General features: G+C 37.0%; 1 protein-coding gene across 1 annotated transcript; it reads left to right on the forward strand.

Annotated features, from left to right (window-relative positions):
• The first annotated feature begins 15749 nt into the window (after positions 1-15749).
• Positions 15750-16253, forward strand: LOC149187263 (uncharacterized). Its single transcript, XM_089409598.1, has one exon. The coding sequence runs from the start codon at positions 15750-15752 to the stop codon at positions 16251-16253; it is 504 nt and encodes a 167-aa protein (XP_089265724.1).
• The last annotated feature ends 1897 nt before the right edge of the window (positions 16254-18150 follow it).

The raw sequence follows: 18150 nt of genomic DNA on the forward strand, positions 1-18150 counted from the left end.
AGTGTATCCAACAACAATGACATTTCTATTGGCATGCCCTCAAAATGTGTGGAAGTATCAAACATGTGTACTGCACTTCCCTATACACACTCCTCTTTCTTCATGTGTCTTCATAGGAAGCCCTCAAGTTTGATACTCTTGCAAGTACTGCTACAAAGTTCTAGCTCTAAAGGCACTCAGATTTCAAATAGATGAATGTATTGTATCTTGGTTCTAAATGATAGACACAGTGATGGAAGCATCCACTAATCCTAAGCTCGATTATATGTCTCTATGAAATAGCATTAAGGAAAATGTTTCTATAAAGCTTTAGGTCCAACTCAACATGGACAAAGAAACAAGGTTTGACTTAAAATCGGGCAAGACTTAAGAGTTAATTCAGGAAATTTGGTCAAAAGAAAATAACTTGGACAAAACTTTTATTTTTAAACTGTCAAGTTTTACCCGATTCTTGCCCAAGCCCAAGTCAGATCATGAGATAGTTCTGCTCGAGTCTGAGTTAGACCTTGAATTTTGTCCAAGTTAAGCTTCAACTCCATCTGATCTGCTCAGATTTAGATCCCAAATGAGTCAAACTAGCCAAGTAAGCTCAGTTGAATCTGATAATTATGGCTACAAGTATCTTTACTAGTTAAGGTAACAATGGCCAAAATGTGATATGAAAAATAAGTACAATGTGATGAATAATTTCTTATGATTTAGGATTGATACATTTCAGATGATGCAAACGTTATGTTGTCATGTATGGATAGGGTTGACAAAGATATGGTGAAATTTTCAAAGGCTGCAGGTTGTCACAAATAATGGTATGGTAATTCAAGATCAGTTGACTTCCTATGATCAGTTTTGATTATAGTAATAGGACCATTTATTGCATATGTATTGGAAAATGTATCAAAAGGTTTGCGTTAGGTCATTTTTTAGTTCAGATGTTGTTAAAATTGGCAACTAGGGCCAAACTCTATGTGGGTCTTCTTATTTATGGCAGTTGATATTTTTCTTGGATTCCTCTCATCAAGAGGTGTAGAATTGATCTAAATATCATCTGATTCCGACATGTATTCATGGAGATATGAATTTATTTATGTTATTTGACAATTTGTCAAGGTTGGCCAACAACCAAATTACCCCAATTTGTCCTCAACTCTTTATTATAAATAGAAGAGGTCTTCTAGTTATTTTGTACACACACTTCTCCTAAGATCTCTCTCCATTTGTTTGGGTTTGGTGGCTAGAGAGATCGAGAGGGAGAAGACCTAGACGGAGTGAAGAAAGTATCTTCTAAGAGAGCCCTAGACGCAGAACTAAAGGGCCCTAGCCGCATTCTTATGGGGAGATCTTTTTGCAGGTAAGAGGAGATCTATATGCTGTCAAGAGGGAGTTATATTCGCAGATAAAGGAGGAAGTCTAGTCATTGTTCTAAAAGGATATCTGACCATGCCCTAAATGTAGTCACAAAGTATGTATAGTCGCTATCTTGGAGGTGCCCTAATGTCCTAAACGCAGGCCTTATTCCACAGCAACAAGAGGCCTAATCAGTAACACTAATCTATTGTTAAGAGAGACCCATATGTAGTCCTGTGAAGCTCCTATTTTCTGTCATAAAAAGACCTTATATGTAGCTCTCTTAGCCGCAGTTGGAGAGACCCTAACCAACAACATATGAAGGCCTAAAGCCGTAGTTAGAGGAGCCCTTATCACAACATGTAAGGGACCCTTAGACGTAGCCAAAAAAGTGAACCTAGCCGTAGAAAAAAGGATTATCTCATCAGCATGAAGGGTCACATTGTTGTAGGTGACAACATGGTATAACGCAAGGTTGTTTGGGCATGTTAGTGTTGTTCTTGAGCTCGATTTGAAGGGTAGAAGTATCCGCAAAAAGGAGAAGTTAGGGACTTCTTTTTAAGTGTTGTTTGGATCACTGTTTGAAGGGATCAAAGCTACAGTCCATTGCTGGGCTAGGCCGTAGGAATTAGCCCGCAGTTGGAGGCCTTTTAGTAGCTGCGTTCATAAGGTAAGCAGCCCTATAAGGCAATGTATCATTGGAGGATTGTATGAAGGTTATCCATAGTAAATAGATGAACTGTGGGGTGTGTTTAGGGTGTTGTAGCACTCATATATTGTGCCCTAACCAGTGACCAAGTCTTCCATGAAATGCACCAAACCTTGCAGCATATTAAAGGTGCCAGATTAGTAGCCTTGTCATGATTAGTGAAGTAGCGAAGGAACTGCATATATTCAATACTTGATATCAGAATTGCAACCTCATTGTGTCATTGTCACAGAGAAGATCTTTGATCTCCTATTTGGCAAGTCAAGTATTGACTTCAAATCATTGTACTCTATCTCTTTCTCTCTGCTGAACTATAAGAAGAATTGATCAAGGGTTTCCCCACATTGCGGTTTGTCCCTGGCTGGTGCCACATCTTGTGTCCTCTTATCTTGGCTTGTCTTCTGTTGTTTATGGTTATGTTCTATCTGCACTTTATTGTCATGTTGATGTGATTGCTAATCTGAATATTTTCATTGGGCTAATATGAAAAATTGAAGTAAATAGCTCTAAGCATAGAACATACCAAAATATAATAGATATCAATCCCAATGAACAATGCATTTTTAGGCATATAACAACATGAGTTTCTAGAATTACTATACTAAATTTAAGTGGATTGATACTCACTGCCTTGAGATCTTATTGTTGACATAAAAGGACAAAGTATAAATGTGTACTAGATAAAGTGATAATCTAATATGAAGCTTCCCATAAGTGTTGTTAACTGTCACTAGAATTATCTTATCATTGATTTGATTTTTACTTTGGAAAATTGTGAACCTTATCTCAATGCCCATTCTAAGTCATCTAGAGTTAAGTACTTGATTAACTATCATGCCCGGAATCACTTGGATAGTTCACCAAATACCAGGACTCAAGATTTGTGGTACTGTATGTAATTCCTAGTTTGCATGGAAGGAGATGGATTTTGTAGTTATGGGTAATGTTGTGCATTATGCACGGTTTTTCACCCATATGCTAAATGTACTTCCTCAAGCTGAATGGTTTACACATTATGGGAAACAACATACAAATCTACGGGACAATATTGCTCGCAGGGAATGAAAATTGAATGTTCCCTTTAGCCTGGGCCACTAGATGTCAAATATTGACATGACATATCAAAATGACCTCATGTAAGGAGCTGCATGGTCTTACCAAAATGATCTCATGTAAGCACATCCATGGTCAATAATGACTTACACAGTTTATTACTCATGTTGGTGTCATGATGCTTGTTGCATGACTTGTGTGATTTATTAGTCAAGCTAGTGTCATGGTGCATGTTGCATGACTTGCATGGGTTTTGTTGCATGAAATGAAAGGCCCTTTACTCATGTAATAAATTTATCCCATGGTGTTTCCTATACCTATGTCCTAGTACCCTTTTGAATAGGTCCTAACCTATGGTTTTGCTAAAATTACTACACAAATGTTGGTTTCTGATATACGTAAATATATTACATGGGAGCTTTTTCGATAGTTATTGGATATCTGTTTGGAGCAATTGGAAACAATAATATTCAGTTATCTATAACAAAATTATCCTATGTATACCAAACTTGTCACTTGTTTTCATTCCAAAAATGTATTGAAGATTAAGATACACAGTCCTAAACAGATATTGAACTCATCAAAAGGTGTACCATTGTTCTAATACAAATCTTGGCATAAATCATGTTGAAAGACTTGTGGTAAATCTACATGCATACAAGAATCTTAGTTTAGAGTGTAAAAAGTCTTGTTGATTGCTCAATGACAGGTTATAAATATTGTTTATGTCTAGTTAAGGAAGCAACCGTTAATGGTAAGAATAAATACAGTGAAGACAAATCTAATCATGTAGGTTTATACTCTCTTTCAATTGAGTATATCTTTGTTTTACTATGTATTGTTATCACTTTAATCCTTGCAATTTCATGTTGCTGAAAGTATCAAAGAGAATGTATAGTGTGGAGTGTATGAATACAGGTAGAAGGAATCAACCTAGATACTGCTAGAAATGAAGGGGTGGAGAGGGAACACGCGGTAGTTTCCAATTTCTTATGGATAATGGATTGTGTTACATCTTTTGCAGCCATTAGAGCACATTTGCAATTCCACAACTTCCACAAAATCTTGTCATATAGAGTAATAGTTGTGCAAATAAATTCAGACTCCCAACATATTTGACCCCTAAAGAAATTCCAAATTTCTGGAAATGGTTGGAGTTGTATTCAAGACAGATCTTTGAGCTTCCATGGGACAACTATGCTTGTGGAGGTCTGTCTCTGAGTATTAGTCATATATAATCACTATGTAATGGCCTATGTACTCGACATCTCTCATCAAATTGTGTGTGATTTTAAGGTTGTAATGAATAACTTAAGTTTACATAGGTGTTCTCCATTTTCAACATTTCACTTGTAAGTGATATATGGATCGACTCTTGTATCAATTGTGCACACAAAATTTCTCTAAAGTAATAATCAATTTAGTAGCAATTAGCAACATAGTTTTTTTAGCAATTAGAAATAACTTGACTATATTAAAAACTCGAAGAAACTTAAAAAAAAAGAATGGAGCAACCAATCAATCGTCAAAAAAATTGTTGAGGATCTCAGCAAAGAAAAATAAATCAATTGAACAGTCCTTGGGAGAGCACCAGGTAGAGTATCTATAAGTTTAGTCAGCAATTGCACATAATAGAAGATATGCATTGGGTGTTAGCTTGTCTTTGGATAACCCAAGATCTGATGAATGGAAGAAAAATAAAAGAAATCAAAGACCAATTGATAACGAGCCTGAAGAATTACTATGTTCAGAAAATCCCAAAGAGCATACAGAGATTCCAAAAAGGTTTCAAAGAAAATTCAAGGACTCAGAGGAAAGTGAGACAGATGAAGTTCTTCTATCTCAGACAGAAGAATATCGAGATGTTGATGAAAATGGTGATACAAAACTAGTTTCAAGCATTCACAATGATGCTCAGATGAGTTTATATCTGCATTCAGGTGAAGATAAGTTTCTGCATAAAAGAGCAAACACTAACTTGGAAGAGGATGCAGAAATAGTTGTTGGGGTAGTTTCAAATAGATCAGTTGGCAATTCACAGTATGGTTTACATGAGTAGACAAACAAGGAGAAGCCATTGAATAAAATGGGGAAGAAGATGTCAAAAGTAGATGTTGTTGTCCTTACTGAAGGGAAAGAATTGTATGGGTTTCATGTTAACCCTAGGTTTGGTTCATGCCAAGAATTGGTTGGAGCAAAGCCATTGAAGAGAGGTGCTAAGAAGGCAGAGGATGCAAAAATCCTTGATAGGATGGCAGAGTCTAATGGAATTAAAGGTAGTTCCCAACCCCTTATGTGCTTGGATGGAGATGAATGCAAGCCTAGAAATAGAAAAGCAAGGAAAGTAAAAGTTGATGCTGAAATCCTTGGTAGGGTGTCAGAGCTAAATTCTTTTCACAATAGCGATCCACCCAACCGCCAACAGATAGATGAAAGTAAGCATGGGAAAAGAAAAGTAAACGAGGATAATATTGTATCCTTAGCAACCTTGTCTTCCAAACAAGCTATTATAGCTGATAAAGTAACCACAGACACAAAACCCTCAAAGAAGCTCCTCCCTATGGCTATACCATCGGTTGCTTCCAGTTTTTCATTCTCTGTTATAAATTTTCTTCTGCTGTTAGAACAACTCTGCTTTTCCCTTCTGCAAAATATATTTCAGAGGTGGTCAATCATTTTGAAAAAAGTGATGGGGAGAGAGAGAGCTCAAACCAGGAGGGTCAGTTCACATTTTCTTCTAATGGGAAGGCTGAGGATCAAAATTGTGTGTTCTTAAATTGCTGCCTTGATGGCCATCCCGACATGTGTAAAACAGGTATAGATCTCAGTTATCCAAAACGTGAAAGACAAGCCAACCCATCCTCTATTCCTTTCCAACAAATTGTCAAGCCGGTGTAGATGAATCCGGGGGATCCTTATGTCCTTGAAACACAAGAGCCACTTCAGGGTCTAGTTTGTGGAGCATTAAATGTTTGTGGGTTGTAGTGACTGTTCATTCAGAAACCAAAGTTTCATCACAAAAATCAGATCGAATTTCTAGACTTCGTTTACCTACATCAAGGCCGCATACCCAACATTCTAGGGAGGAATACTAATCCTCACAAGACATTCGCTCAGCCAAATTTGTCAATGTTTAACCCAAAACTTGTGCGCAAAAGGGTTGTTAAATTTCAAGTATATTCGTTGACATTTGAAGCAGAGTTTAATCAGTGAAAGAAGGTCACATTTTTTTCTTAAGTATGGGCCAAATTCTTCGGCAAACAATTGCAAATTCCCTTGTTAACTCTCACTGGTTTGGCATCATTATTTGTGGAGGTCATGTCTCTTATTTCTAGAGGTCAAGTTTCAGTTGAAGAACAATATTCCTGTGGTTGAGTTTGGCATTGGCACAAAGTGATCAACATCCTTGGCATATTAACCTTTTTTAGAATTTAATTTGGAGTGCTATCTTTGAAGGTTGAATTGTTTGGTCCAAGAGGTCGAATTCATGTGTAGTGGATTAGTAATTTTCAATTGATAATATCAATCCTATAGCAGACTTCTTGGAGGCTGAATTTTATTTCCTAAAAGAGCAAGTTGTTCCAGATTGCATGAATTATAATTTCCAGACATCTTGACACTAGAGGATCCATGAATTTAATTCTTCTTGTCAACTGAAGCAAACTCTAAGTTTTTCCCTCAAATTGCATTGTAATCATTGGAAAAAATTCTTAATTAAAGTTCAGATTGCCTCGTGTTTTCCACATTTCACATGCTAATTGTTTGTAGAAATGTTAATGGCAGAAGTGTCCTCAGACACATAATTTTATTAATCAAAAAAATAATTACATAATTGATTTGCAAGAGCTTACACCCGAACAACTCAAACACTCTTGCAATGAGCTATTTATAAGCTCCATGTCCTAACTACCTCTAATTATGGATCACTTATTCACTAACAAGTGTCCATTTACAATAAATGCTATTCAAACCAACTAGCTAACTAATCTCCTATAATAGATCCTAAGATACGACTCATTTGGAGAGTCATATCTAGTTACAACAATATGCTAATTCTAAAAGTCTCCATTAAACAATTAAACATTCTAGAATAATAATTATTAATTTAATATCTTAAATTAATAATTATTTTATTCTAATTTTATAACCTATGATAAAAAAGTATTTTTGGATCATCTAACATTCCCCCCTATGATCCAAAGATACATTACAACAAATACCAAGTTCATCCCTGAACTTAGTAAATTTTATTCTGCCAAGCGGTTTGGTGAAAATGTCGGAAATCTGATCTTCGGAAGGACAATAAACTGGTTTGAGGACATCTTTGGCAATGAGCGACCTGATATGATGATACTTGGTGTCCACATGCTTTGTCTTTGAATGAAAAACTGGGTTCTTGGCAAGTTTGATGGCTGACTGGCTGTCAATGAACAATGATGTAGCTTCTCCCTGAGAAATGCCCAAGTCCTGCAAAATTCGGCGCAACCAAACAATTTCACATGCTGCTTCCCATGTTGAAATGTACTCTGCTTCTGCTGAAGAAGTGGCCACTGTAGCTTGTTTCTTACAACTCCAAGATACTGCTGCTGACCCCATATTCATTAAATAGCCTGATGTTGATGCTCGATCATCAATACTCCCAGCAAAGTCGACATCAGAATATCCACCAAGTACAAAATTTTTAGTCTTTGTGTAAAGAAGACCAAAATCTTTTGTTCCTTGGATATATCGAAGAACTCTTTTGGCTGCATTCCAGTGGCTGTCTCGTGGTTCCTGCATAAATCGTGAAAGAATACTGACTGCATAAGATAGATCAGGACGAGTATTGGTCAAATAAATCAAGCTGCCAATCAACTATCTATAAGTTGTACTGTCCACCTTTTCCCCCCCTTCAAATTTTGAAAGTTTCAAGTTTTGCTCCATGGGGGTGAGAACGGGCTTGCAATCTTGCATGCCAAATCGCTGAAGAACCTCTGCTGCATACTTACTCTGAGAAATGAAAATATGATGTGGACGTTGGAAGACTTCAACTCCAAGATAGTAGTGAAGTAATCCCAAATCTGTCATCTTAAAACCTGCTTGTAACTCCTTTTTCACCTGTGCAATATGATCATCATGGTTGCCAGTAATGATCAAATCATCTACGTACATAACAAGAATTACCAAATATTTTCCCTGTTGCTGCACATACAAAGTATCATCAGATTCACTTCGTTGAAAACCAACTTTCTTAAGGTATTCATCCATCTTTGCATACCAAGCTCGGGGAGCTTGTTTTAACCCATATAAAGCCTTGATCAATTTGCAGACTTTTTGTTCTTGTCCTTCAACTTCAAAACCTGGTGGTTGGGTCATATACACGTCCTCCTGTAAATCCCCGTTGAGAAAAGCACTTTTCACATCCATTTGATGAACTTTCCATCCTTTTTGAGCGGCCAATGCAAGTGTTAATCGGATGGTGTTCCATTTTGCTGTTGGAGCAAAAGTTTCTTCATAATCAATGCCTTCCTGCTGCGCAAAACCTTTTGCGACAAGTCGTGCTTTATACTTGTCAAGTTCACCCTTCTGATTATACTTAATTCTGTAAACCCATTTGCATCCTATGGGTTTAACATTTGCTGGACAATCAACAAGTTTCCAAGTGTTGTTATCAATTACTGCTTTATATTCGTCAACCATAGCCTGTTGCCATTCTTTATGTTTTACTGCCTCTTTGTATGTGGAAGGTTCAGTAAAATCATTTGCTATCAAGGCAAAATTGCCTTCACTTCTATGTGCCCTTCTGGTGCCAGTTTTATTCTGTTCATCAGGCTTTACATCTTTTAAAAGTTGAACTGCCCATTTCAGAAGTTGGTGCTCACTTGTTTGTGCTTCTGTAAAGTCCCCATCATTGTAAAGAGGATTAATATAAACTGATGTTCGTTGTTCAGGTGAAGAATGTGGAGACTCACTGTCTGAAGAACTACTGCTGCTTGGAGATGCGGGTGAACTGCTAGAAGACCCTGATGATGTTTTTGATGTAGATGGACTCGATGACTCATCTTCAGAGGAAGGAAAATCAAGTTCATACCAATTTGGTGAAGTTGGTTGACTTTGTATTTTTCCACTTCTTTTACTTCCCTTAGTTTCTAATTTGTGAAGAAGATTTTCAATTTCTTCAGCACTCTTACTCTCTGTTTCATCAAAAATGACATCCCTGCTCACAATGAATTTTCCATTGGTCAAAAGACGATACCCTTTCTTCTCATCAGAATAGCCAATCATTGTGCATTTTAAACTTCTCGAGTCAAGCTTAGTTCGTTTTTCTTTCGGAACTAAGGCATAACACACTGACCCAAAAACTCTAAGATGTTTAACTCGAGGTTTGAAACCAAACCAAGCTTCATAAGGTGTGATTCCATCTAAAGAAACAGTTGGAGATCTGTTTCTTAAGTAGACAGCTGTATGTATTGCTTCCGCCCAATATGTTGGACTTAACCTCTTAAAGGTTAACATGGATCTCGCCATTCCTAACAAAGTGCGATTCATTCTTTCAACTACTCCATTTTGCTGTGGAGTGTAAACATTAGTGAGATGTCGTCTTATGCCATTTTCACTGCAATAAGTTTTGAATTCATTTGAAGTGAATTCTCCTCCATTATCCGTCCTGAGAGTACCTATCTTTTCTTTGACTTCATTTTCAACAAGTTGGCGAAAAATTTTAAACTTATCAAATGTTTCTGACTTGTTCTTCAAGAAGTAAACCCAAGTCATTCTGCTGAAATCATCAATGAATAGTAAGAAATACTTGCAACCACCAAATGAGGTTTGTAGTGGACCACAAACATCACTGTGAATTAGTTGTAGCCGCCTGTTTGCACGCCATGAACTTGTTGGAAAACTTTCTCGATTTTGTTTACCATAAATGCAAGCTTCACATTTTGCATTTTCCCTTTTGAATGTGGGAAGTCCTTTAACCATTCCTTGTTTCTGCAATTGAGAAAGACTCTCAAAATTCAAATGTCCATATCTTACATGCCATAGTCTGATAGGTGAAATACCTGTAGTCACTGCCCCTGCAAAATCAGAATGCCTTGGAATAACTGTCCCTTTCATCCGTAATAGTTTTCCATCTTCATACCCTGTCATAACTGTTTTCAAGTTCTGTTTCACTGAGTTAATCTTCACTAAACCATCTTCCATAATCACCTGATGTCCTGCTTGTCGAATCGTGACTAAAGAGAGCAAATTTTTCTTGAAACTAGGTACATACCATACATTGGAAATCAATTTTTCTCCAATGTCAGGGAGAAAAACTTTCACTACTCCTTTTCCATAAGGAGTATGTTTTGTATCATCAGCAAGAAAAATTGAATTAAGTTGGCATTCTTCAAAATTCCAGAAAAAATCACGTCGACAAGTCATGTGCTGAGTTGCCCCGGAATCTAAGATCCAGGCATCTTCATAGTCACTTCTAAGATGAGATGAAATTTGTGATGCTGGTGAGGAAGTAAAAACATATTCTGAGTTGTCGTCATCTTGATCATTTGCAAATTGTGTTGAATGCTGCTGAAACTTGGGAATTCTACTAAGTGAAGTTCGACAATCTTCAGCATAATGGCCAACTTTGTTGCATCTTCGACACACAATTTGGCTAAAGTCTCTTCCTCGTCCTGAAGATTGTCCTCTGCCTCTGCTTTGACCTCTATTTGGAGATTGTCCTCTACCTTGACTATTATATCCTTGTCCTTGAAAATTGCCTCTTCCTTGGTTGTTTCCTCTACCTTGAAAATTATTTCTTCCTCCTCTGTTAAAATTGTTGCCTCTACTTTGGCTTCGTCCTCGATTTGCTTGATTCTGATTCCATCGGCCTCTTCCTCGAGAACTATCTGCTGAAGACTTACTTGTGCTGGCTTCTGTGAGAAAAACATCTTCACCAACTTTCTTCTTCTTCCCAAAAGTTTTATCATGCTGACTTAACATTTCACAAAGTTCATCAAACTTTAATTTCTCTAATTTCCCAGTTACTTGTAGAGTTTCTAAAAAGTGTGTGTAGGAAGAAGGAAGCCCAGCAATTACAATTGTGACCATAAAGCTATCATCAATTGCGGGAAAACCAGCATTAATAATTTCCTGCTTAATATTCTTAAGTCTGGAAAGATATTCAAGAATATCACCATCTTCAGTTAATTTCTGTTGCAACAATTTTAACTGTAAATCAACCTTCTTTGATTCTGGCTGAGTATCAAAGAGGTCTTTAAAAGTTTTCAAGGCAGTCCATGCATCTGTGGCATTCTCTATATGTACATACATTTCATCATTCACTGACGATTTAATAAGAGCTAAGGCTTTAGCATTCTTGATTTCCCATTTTGCCAGTGGGTCTGCATCTGTTGGTTTATTCGGCTCAACATCGCCATCACATATTCCTTGCCATAATTCATTGTAAATAAGTGTGCTTTCAATAAGACGATGCCACGTTTTATAAGATTTAGTGCCCTCAAGTTTGTCGGAATCAGAAAATAAGTTAATCAACTTAGACATTTTTAGCGATGAAGAGATGCACCAAGAAGCAGAACAGAAAGTACAAGATAGTCAGCACAACACACCACGCAAAAAACACGATCTATCGGGGCTTGGCCTTGACCCTCGAATAGTCGTCAAAACAGGAGAATATTGACTGAGCTTTGCACTTGGCTCTAGTCAATTTCTCAAATTTTTACAGGGCAACTTTCAAAATTTGACTTTTTACAATGGTGCTTTGCACAATCTGGTAAAAAAATTCCCCCCCCTCAAAGCAAAAAATACTTTGAGTTACAATTTGATAATCCCAAAAAACTTCTTAAAAAAACAAATTACCCAACACACCTTATCTCTCCAATTTACAAAATCTCCTTATTAATCCAAAAAATCATAAATTTCACAACACCACCCTTATTACTCCATTACATGACTTTAAAAAAAACTTTTAAAAACCTCACTTATCACTCCATTACTTCACACCTTATCGCTCCATTAAAAACCTTTATAATCTCTTTTACATAACAATGTGATAATACATTCAAATCACTTTCCAAAAGTGATTTATAAAAAAAAATGTCGTGAAGATTTAATTTGGGAAACGTAAGTAATATCCCCAAAATTACAAACCCATTACAAACTTAAACAAATATTTTCCATTTTTACTTTTTACAACACTCACAACTTTTAATAAAACCCCAGAAGATGCACCATACCCAAATGTTCGATTTTGACCGATGACCGTTCTCCTTCAAGTCGTATTTCTGAACTTTAATAATAAAAAAAAAGATGCACCAATATGTCGAATTGCTGAGCATTAAAAAGGCGTATTTCTGAACTTCACCAATATGTCGTATTGCTGAGCATTAAAAAAGGCGTATTTCTGAACTTCAATAAAAACGTTTTTAAGAAGCTGAATTTTACACTGTCTGCCACGCTGGCTGCAAGTTAGCTCAGGCTAGCTTCTTACTAGCTTAACGCTGGCTTGGCGGGCAGTTACCTGGCGGTCATCGAATCTGCCAAAATGCTGAGCATCGAATCTGCCGGTCATCGAATCTGACAAAATGCTGAGCATTGAATCTGTCGTATTGCTGGGCAATTGTTGATCTGCAACAAATTAAATCGAAGTGATCGGGGAAAAAATGAAGCCACACGCTAGATATCCTGTAAAAGCTTTAAAGTAAACCGGAACAGTGTAAATGTAAACGCCCCCGTGTTCTGCAATCAGTTGGGACTGTAAAATAGCGTCCTCTCCGCAGCAAAAAAATGCCAGCACTGAAAACGCAACAGCACTCGAAAACGCAACCAAATAGCGTCCTCTCTGCAACAAACAAAAATGCTAGCACTCGAAAACGCAACAGCACTCGAAAACGCAACCAAATAGCGTCATAGCTTTGAAATTGGGTTCTCAGATATAGGATTCAGCAAACAGCATTCACTATAACAACAGCTGGCAGAGTGCGCCTTCAACCCGGTTGTGAAACTATTCAAAACTTCCTCGCAATGGCTTCAAAATTGGATTCAAAGCTCTTAACGTGAAAATCCAGTCACATGTATGGCAGGTACAGTTCAAAGCTATGTGCGTCCTTGAATCAGTCTTAAGGCAAAGAGAAAATACATTCTTTGGAACAGTAGGAGAGAATAATAAAGAAAATGAATTTTTATCCGTGCAACCAAGCAAATGCGCAATAGGGGGAATAATACAGAGAATGATTTTTAGATTTAAAAATCTAAAATCAATGATATAAATTAAAGTTCAATAAAGTTCATTCCCAGGAAAAAAAATAATTGATACCAAATCAATAAATTTCATACCAAATATTAACTGACCAAATTAATGGAGTTTTCCATGTGCCTGTAGCACTGGAATCTCCTCTTCACATCAGCTGCAGCATTACTGGAGCTCCGATACCACAATAATTATTTTATTCTAATTTTATAACCTATGATAAAAAAGTATTTTTGGATCATCTAACAAATGTTTCAAAGAAGAAGTTCAAATATTGTAAAAAAATTGCTTGAATTTTTGCTTGGGTACACTGCAGTGGTATCAGAGCATGACTCTGGCCAGCTATGGGTGATATCAAGGAAAGGAATTCAAGGACCATAATTGAAGGCCAAGGGTAAAATGCTCCCAAATCTAAAATTTGAAGATTATGACTGAGACTTTGCAAACATATTAGAGCAAATGGGAGTGTGGCTATTATCAAAGAAAGGAAGGAGAAATTACAAACTTAAAATGCAAGATCTTGAAGCAGAAGATAAAAGGGAAGTTAAGAATACTAGAAAAATTGAAGATAATACATCCAATTGAAGAGACAGAAGAAAACTTGAAAGTAGTTTATTTAGATGCAATTGAAGCTTTGAAACACATATCTGATGGGAGCAAGGACACAGTGGATAGTGATCCTGAAGAAAGCTATACCTAGAGGGCATTTTGCTTGAATGGGAAAATACATGATCTATAGAATTTTCCCAAGGCAAAAAGGCATGGATTTAATCCTACTAAAAATCTTATTTAGCATCGGGCAGCTAGGATTTAATAACTTTCCATCTGGAGATACAATTGTTGCATCGAACTACATTCTGATGGAACCAAATCCAAGGGTTGAGACAGAAAAAGTAGCTCCAGTATTGGATTTTTTGGGAAGTGATATTTATCTAGAATGCTACCCTAGAATGTTAATCACTCATGATGATGTTGTATCTAGTAGAGTTCAGTTTATCTTTAGAGACAGTAAGCATCGTCCTTTATCTTATTCTCAGCATCTAAAATGGCCATGATTCTTTGATCCTAGAGTCCCCATGCTCCTTTCCAAGAAAACACGGTGGGTATGGACAAGACAACATGGGAGGTATTTATTTCCTGTTTAGATTTTAAGGGTCAGAGATGTAATTCCTTTACTCGCAGTTGTTGTGGCTCCCATATGTTTCACTGGCAAAAATCGATTTTGGAGTAATAAATCAATCTTGTTTTGTTCCCAATCATGTGTTAGGGGATTTCTCGCTAATTGTACACCAATTACTTGTCATGGATTTCTTAGGTAAGTGCAGTGATTTCATAGACTAAAGCAATAGCCTATTGGTAGAAAACTCCAAACCAAAGGGAGCTTGCTTGGAGATTGATCAATGCAATGGAGCTAATGCTTTTGAAGTTTGCAGAAAACTTTTAACAATACAAACACCATAGTGCACTATGACTCTTATTGAAGGCTTTTCATTGGGGAACACTAAAGGAGATTACTCATTGATAATGAGCCCAAATGGAAGCAGTAAAATATCTATGTTGAGAGCTATTGCGGGAATGTGGTGTTTTGATAAAGGCAACATTAGGTTCCATATTAAACACAACAATAAAGAATTAGATAAATCTACTTTACCAGAAGTTGTCAAGCATATTCAATGACTTAAGTCGTGTTGTGATCTTGAAGCTACAGTGAATGAAAAGGCCTGATCTCAAAATTTCATCTTAAGAATTGAAGGGGCCTTAGGGGACAACAATAGCTCAAAATAGTGGACATTTTCTTACCTATCAATCAACAAACTGAAGCATACATTTTCCATGTGCATACCCATCCTACAATTACCTTTAACAAGTACACATATGTTCTTAGGAGAGGACACATATGCTCATGTTTTGACATGGAGGAGATGTATGACCAGTGGCCCATGGAAGCAAATTGCTTTGGGTTTGATGCAAATTTTGAATCTATAAGTATAGGTGCATGCATGGTATTGGAAGCCCTCTTGTGCATCCTTTGGGAGTTGATATGGTAGCAAATTTTGCTTCAAAGACAACACTTCCAGGAGTCAAGGGTTGGAAGCCCCTTGTAGTCTATGATAAATCTACTAGGAGCTGGTCATGGATTGGTCCAGTGGTATGATCATATCTAGCTCCCCAAGGCACGAGTCCATGGAAGTCCAGAGTTCTCTAGAAGCATGGGGCATTTCTCAGAAGATGCTTTTAAAATTGGTGGAAGCATTTGCAAATTGGATGAAAAATGGGCAAGAAACTCTTCAGTAGATTGTTCTTCTACCTACCCCACCACCACCATCAATGCCAACATGTATAGATGAAAAGGAAAGATTTCAGGACTTGAGAGCTCAAAAAAGTTCAATCACTATCACCCCAAGTTCTGTTGATATGAGAGCTTATTTCCGTAGAGAAGAAGTTCTTCGATACTCTGTTCCTGACAGGGCCTTCTCTTACACTGTTGTAGATGGGCATAAGGCAGTTGTTGCTCCACTGAGGAGATGTGGTGGCAAACCTACCTCAAAGGCTTGGGACCATTTTATGCTGAAGCCTGATAGGCCCCCTCATGTGACAATAGTATGCCTTGTGAGAGATGCAGCTGCTAGATTGCGTGGGAGCATCGGCACAAGGTTAGATGTTTGTACACTTATCAGGGATTCTCAGTACATTGTAGAAGATGTGTCAGATGCACAAGTTAATCAGGTTGTTAGTGGAGCATTAGATTGCCTGCATTATGAGTGCAATCCGTGTGTGCAATTTTATGGAGATAGAAAATTGTGGGTTTACATAAACTACGAAAGAGCTGAAGAAGATTTTGTCAATAACTATGTGATTCAATTTGATTTTAGTTTTGTACTCTTTGATGTATTATGGAGTAGAAAATATCATGGATAGTTCTTTGATGCTCTTATATTCTCTGAATCATCATCGATAAAAACTCTAGTTGGAAATGATAGAAATCAGTTTGCATAAACAAGAGGTAGTCTGTGAAATATCAATTATGCTACACTGAATTCAAAATCATAGCACATGATTAACATGGAGCCAATCCTGATTTCTGTTGCTATCTTTCCACAATGGGACACAATGGGCCGTGTAGAAGTTGTATTCCAAGTTTGGATAAAAATGAAGTTGCACACAAGTTCTTCCACAAATGTTTGTAATAGAGATAGTGTTATGGAGCGCCATGATTGTTGCATATGTACAAAATGGTCTCCATCACGAAGCTTTGAATCTATTTCATCATTTATACGTTATAGGATTGAAGCCCAACTCTGTGACCTTTGCAAGTATTCTCCCTGAATATGTTGATCTATTAGTCCCACAAGAAGGTTAGAAAGTCCATGTCTATATAATAAAGAATAGATTGAAGGGGCATTATTTTGTGGGGAATGCACTAATAGATATATACACCAATTGTGGAATTGTCGATATTGCTCACACTGATTTTGAGGGCATGTCTCAAAGAGGCATAGTCTCATGGAATTTACTGATGATGGGTTATGTACAAAGTAAGAAGTGTAGTGAGGCCAAGAAATTCTTTTGTCAAAAGGGTATTGGATGTGGTAAACTCTAATAAGGTCACATTTTCCATCCTTTTATTGATGTGTGTTCACATAGCTGCTCTGTGGCATGGCACAAAGACCCACAATTAAAACTAAATTTTATGTTCAACCCAAATTTCCAAACGTAAATTTGATGAGAAAAGGAAATTGCCATTGGAACATTTTACCTTCTCAGCTCTCTTTGGTTTTATATTCCATGATGGAATCATTTTGAGGATGATGGGACATCTTCTACAAAGAGATGGAAAAGGAAAAAAAGGGACAATGTCGAGAATTTGGACCCTGCACCTTGTAATGATGGTACTTATCATGGCATGGATGATCAACATGGTTGTGGCTCAGACCTTGGGTTTGATTTTTGCTCTCCTGATTATAATGGCAACTCATCATCTATATATTCTGGTGGCAAGGCAAAACTTGTGTACAATAAGAATGGTTATTTGGCTCTTGTGCTCACTGCAGAGGATGCACGTGAGACAAAAAAGGAAATCACTCATTTGTGTAGGGAATAATCCCTTATCCCTCTCAGAAACCCCTACAAGCGTTGACAGCCTACCTGTACAGAATGTTGATGGAACTATTGTCCTTGTGATCAAAAGGTCAATACATAAAAAATTGGAGACTAAGGAATCTAATCTATCCTGGATTGGTTATGTCCAGATTGCTTACAACAGAAAACCATCAGACAATGAAGAAGGGGATCTTATTAAGTCCATCCTTGGAGTATTAGCAAATAGAAAAGTGGCAACAAAAGAAGTGGAAGATGTCAAACATAATGTCACATAGGAAAATGTCAAACATAATGTCAGGGTGCCAAAAGTATATGTCCGAATTAATGACAACTTGGAGTTACTAATGATCATCCATATATATGCTCAATCAAATAAGCCTAGATTATTTATGCCCTGATGGACTTTCATGTGCTATACTACAAAAATAGCTTTCTATCAAGACAGTATCAATGCCTATATCTACTCAATCCTAAGAAGAGTCCTAGAAATCCATAATAAAAGAGGTTGTGGCTCCAAAACTTAACATGTTGGATAAGTCCTCACAACATATGTGGAGGCTTTTGTAATACAAAAGTTGATTCAAAACTTGTTCCCATAGAAAATCTGGGCAACTGTATTTGTATTGTTTTCAAAAAATTTCTTACTCCTACACTCCTATATCAGACTAGTTACTTTGCAATGCATTTATAGCAGCTTTTCATTTACACATTAATT

Source organism: Pinus tabuliformis, chromosome 3_1 (genome assembly GCF_031772625.1).
Source record: "Pinus tabuliformis cultivar Carrire ecotype Pingquan chromosome 3_1, CPIR1, whole genome shotgun sequence".
Classification (NCBI taxonomy): Eukaryota; Viridiplantae; Streptophyta; class Pinopsida; order Pinales; family Pinaceae; genus Pinus; species Pinus tabuliformis.

What these genes read in the sequence shown, in the direction of transcription:
- LOC149187263 (XM_089409598.1), top strand. Translation starts at nt 15,750, where the DNA reads ATGAGAGCTTATTTCCGTAGAGAAGAAGTTCTTCGATACTCTGTTCCT.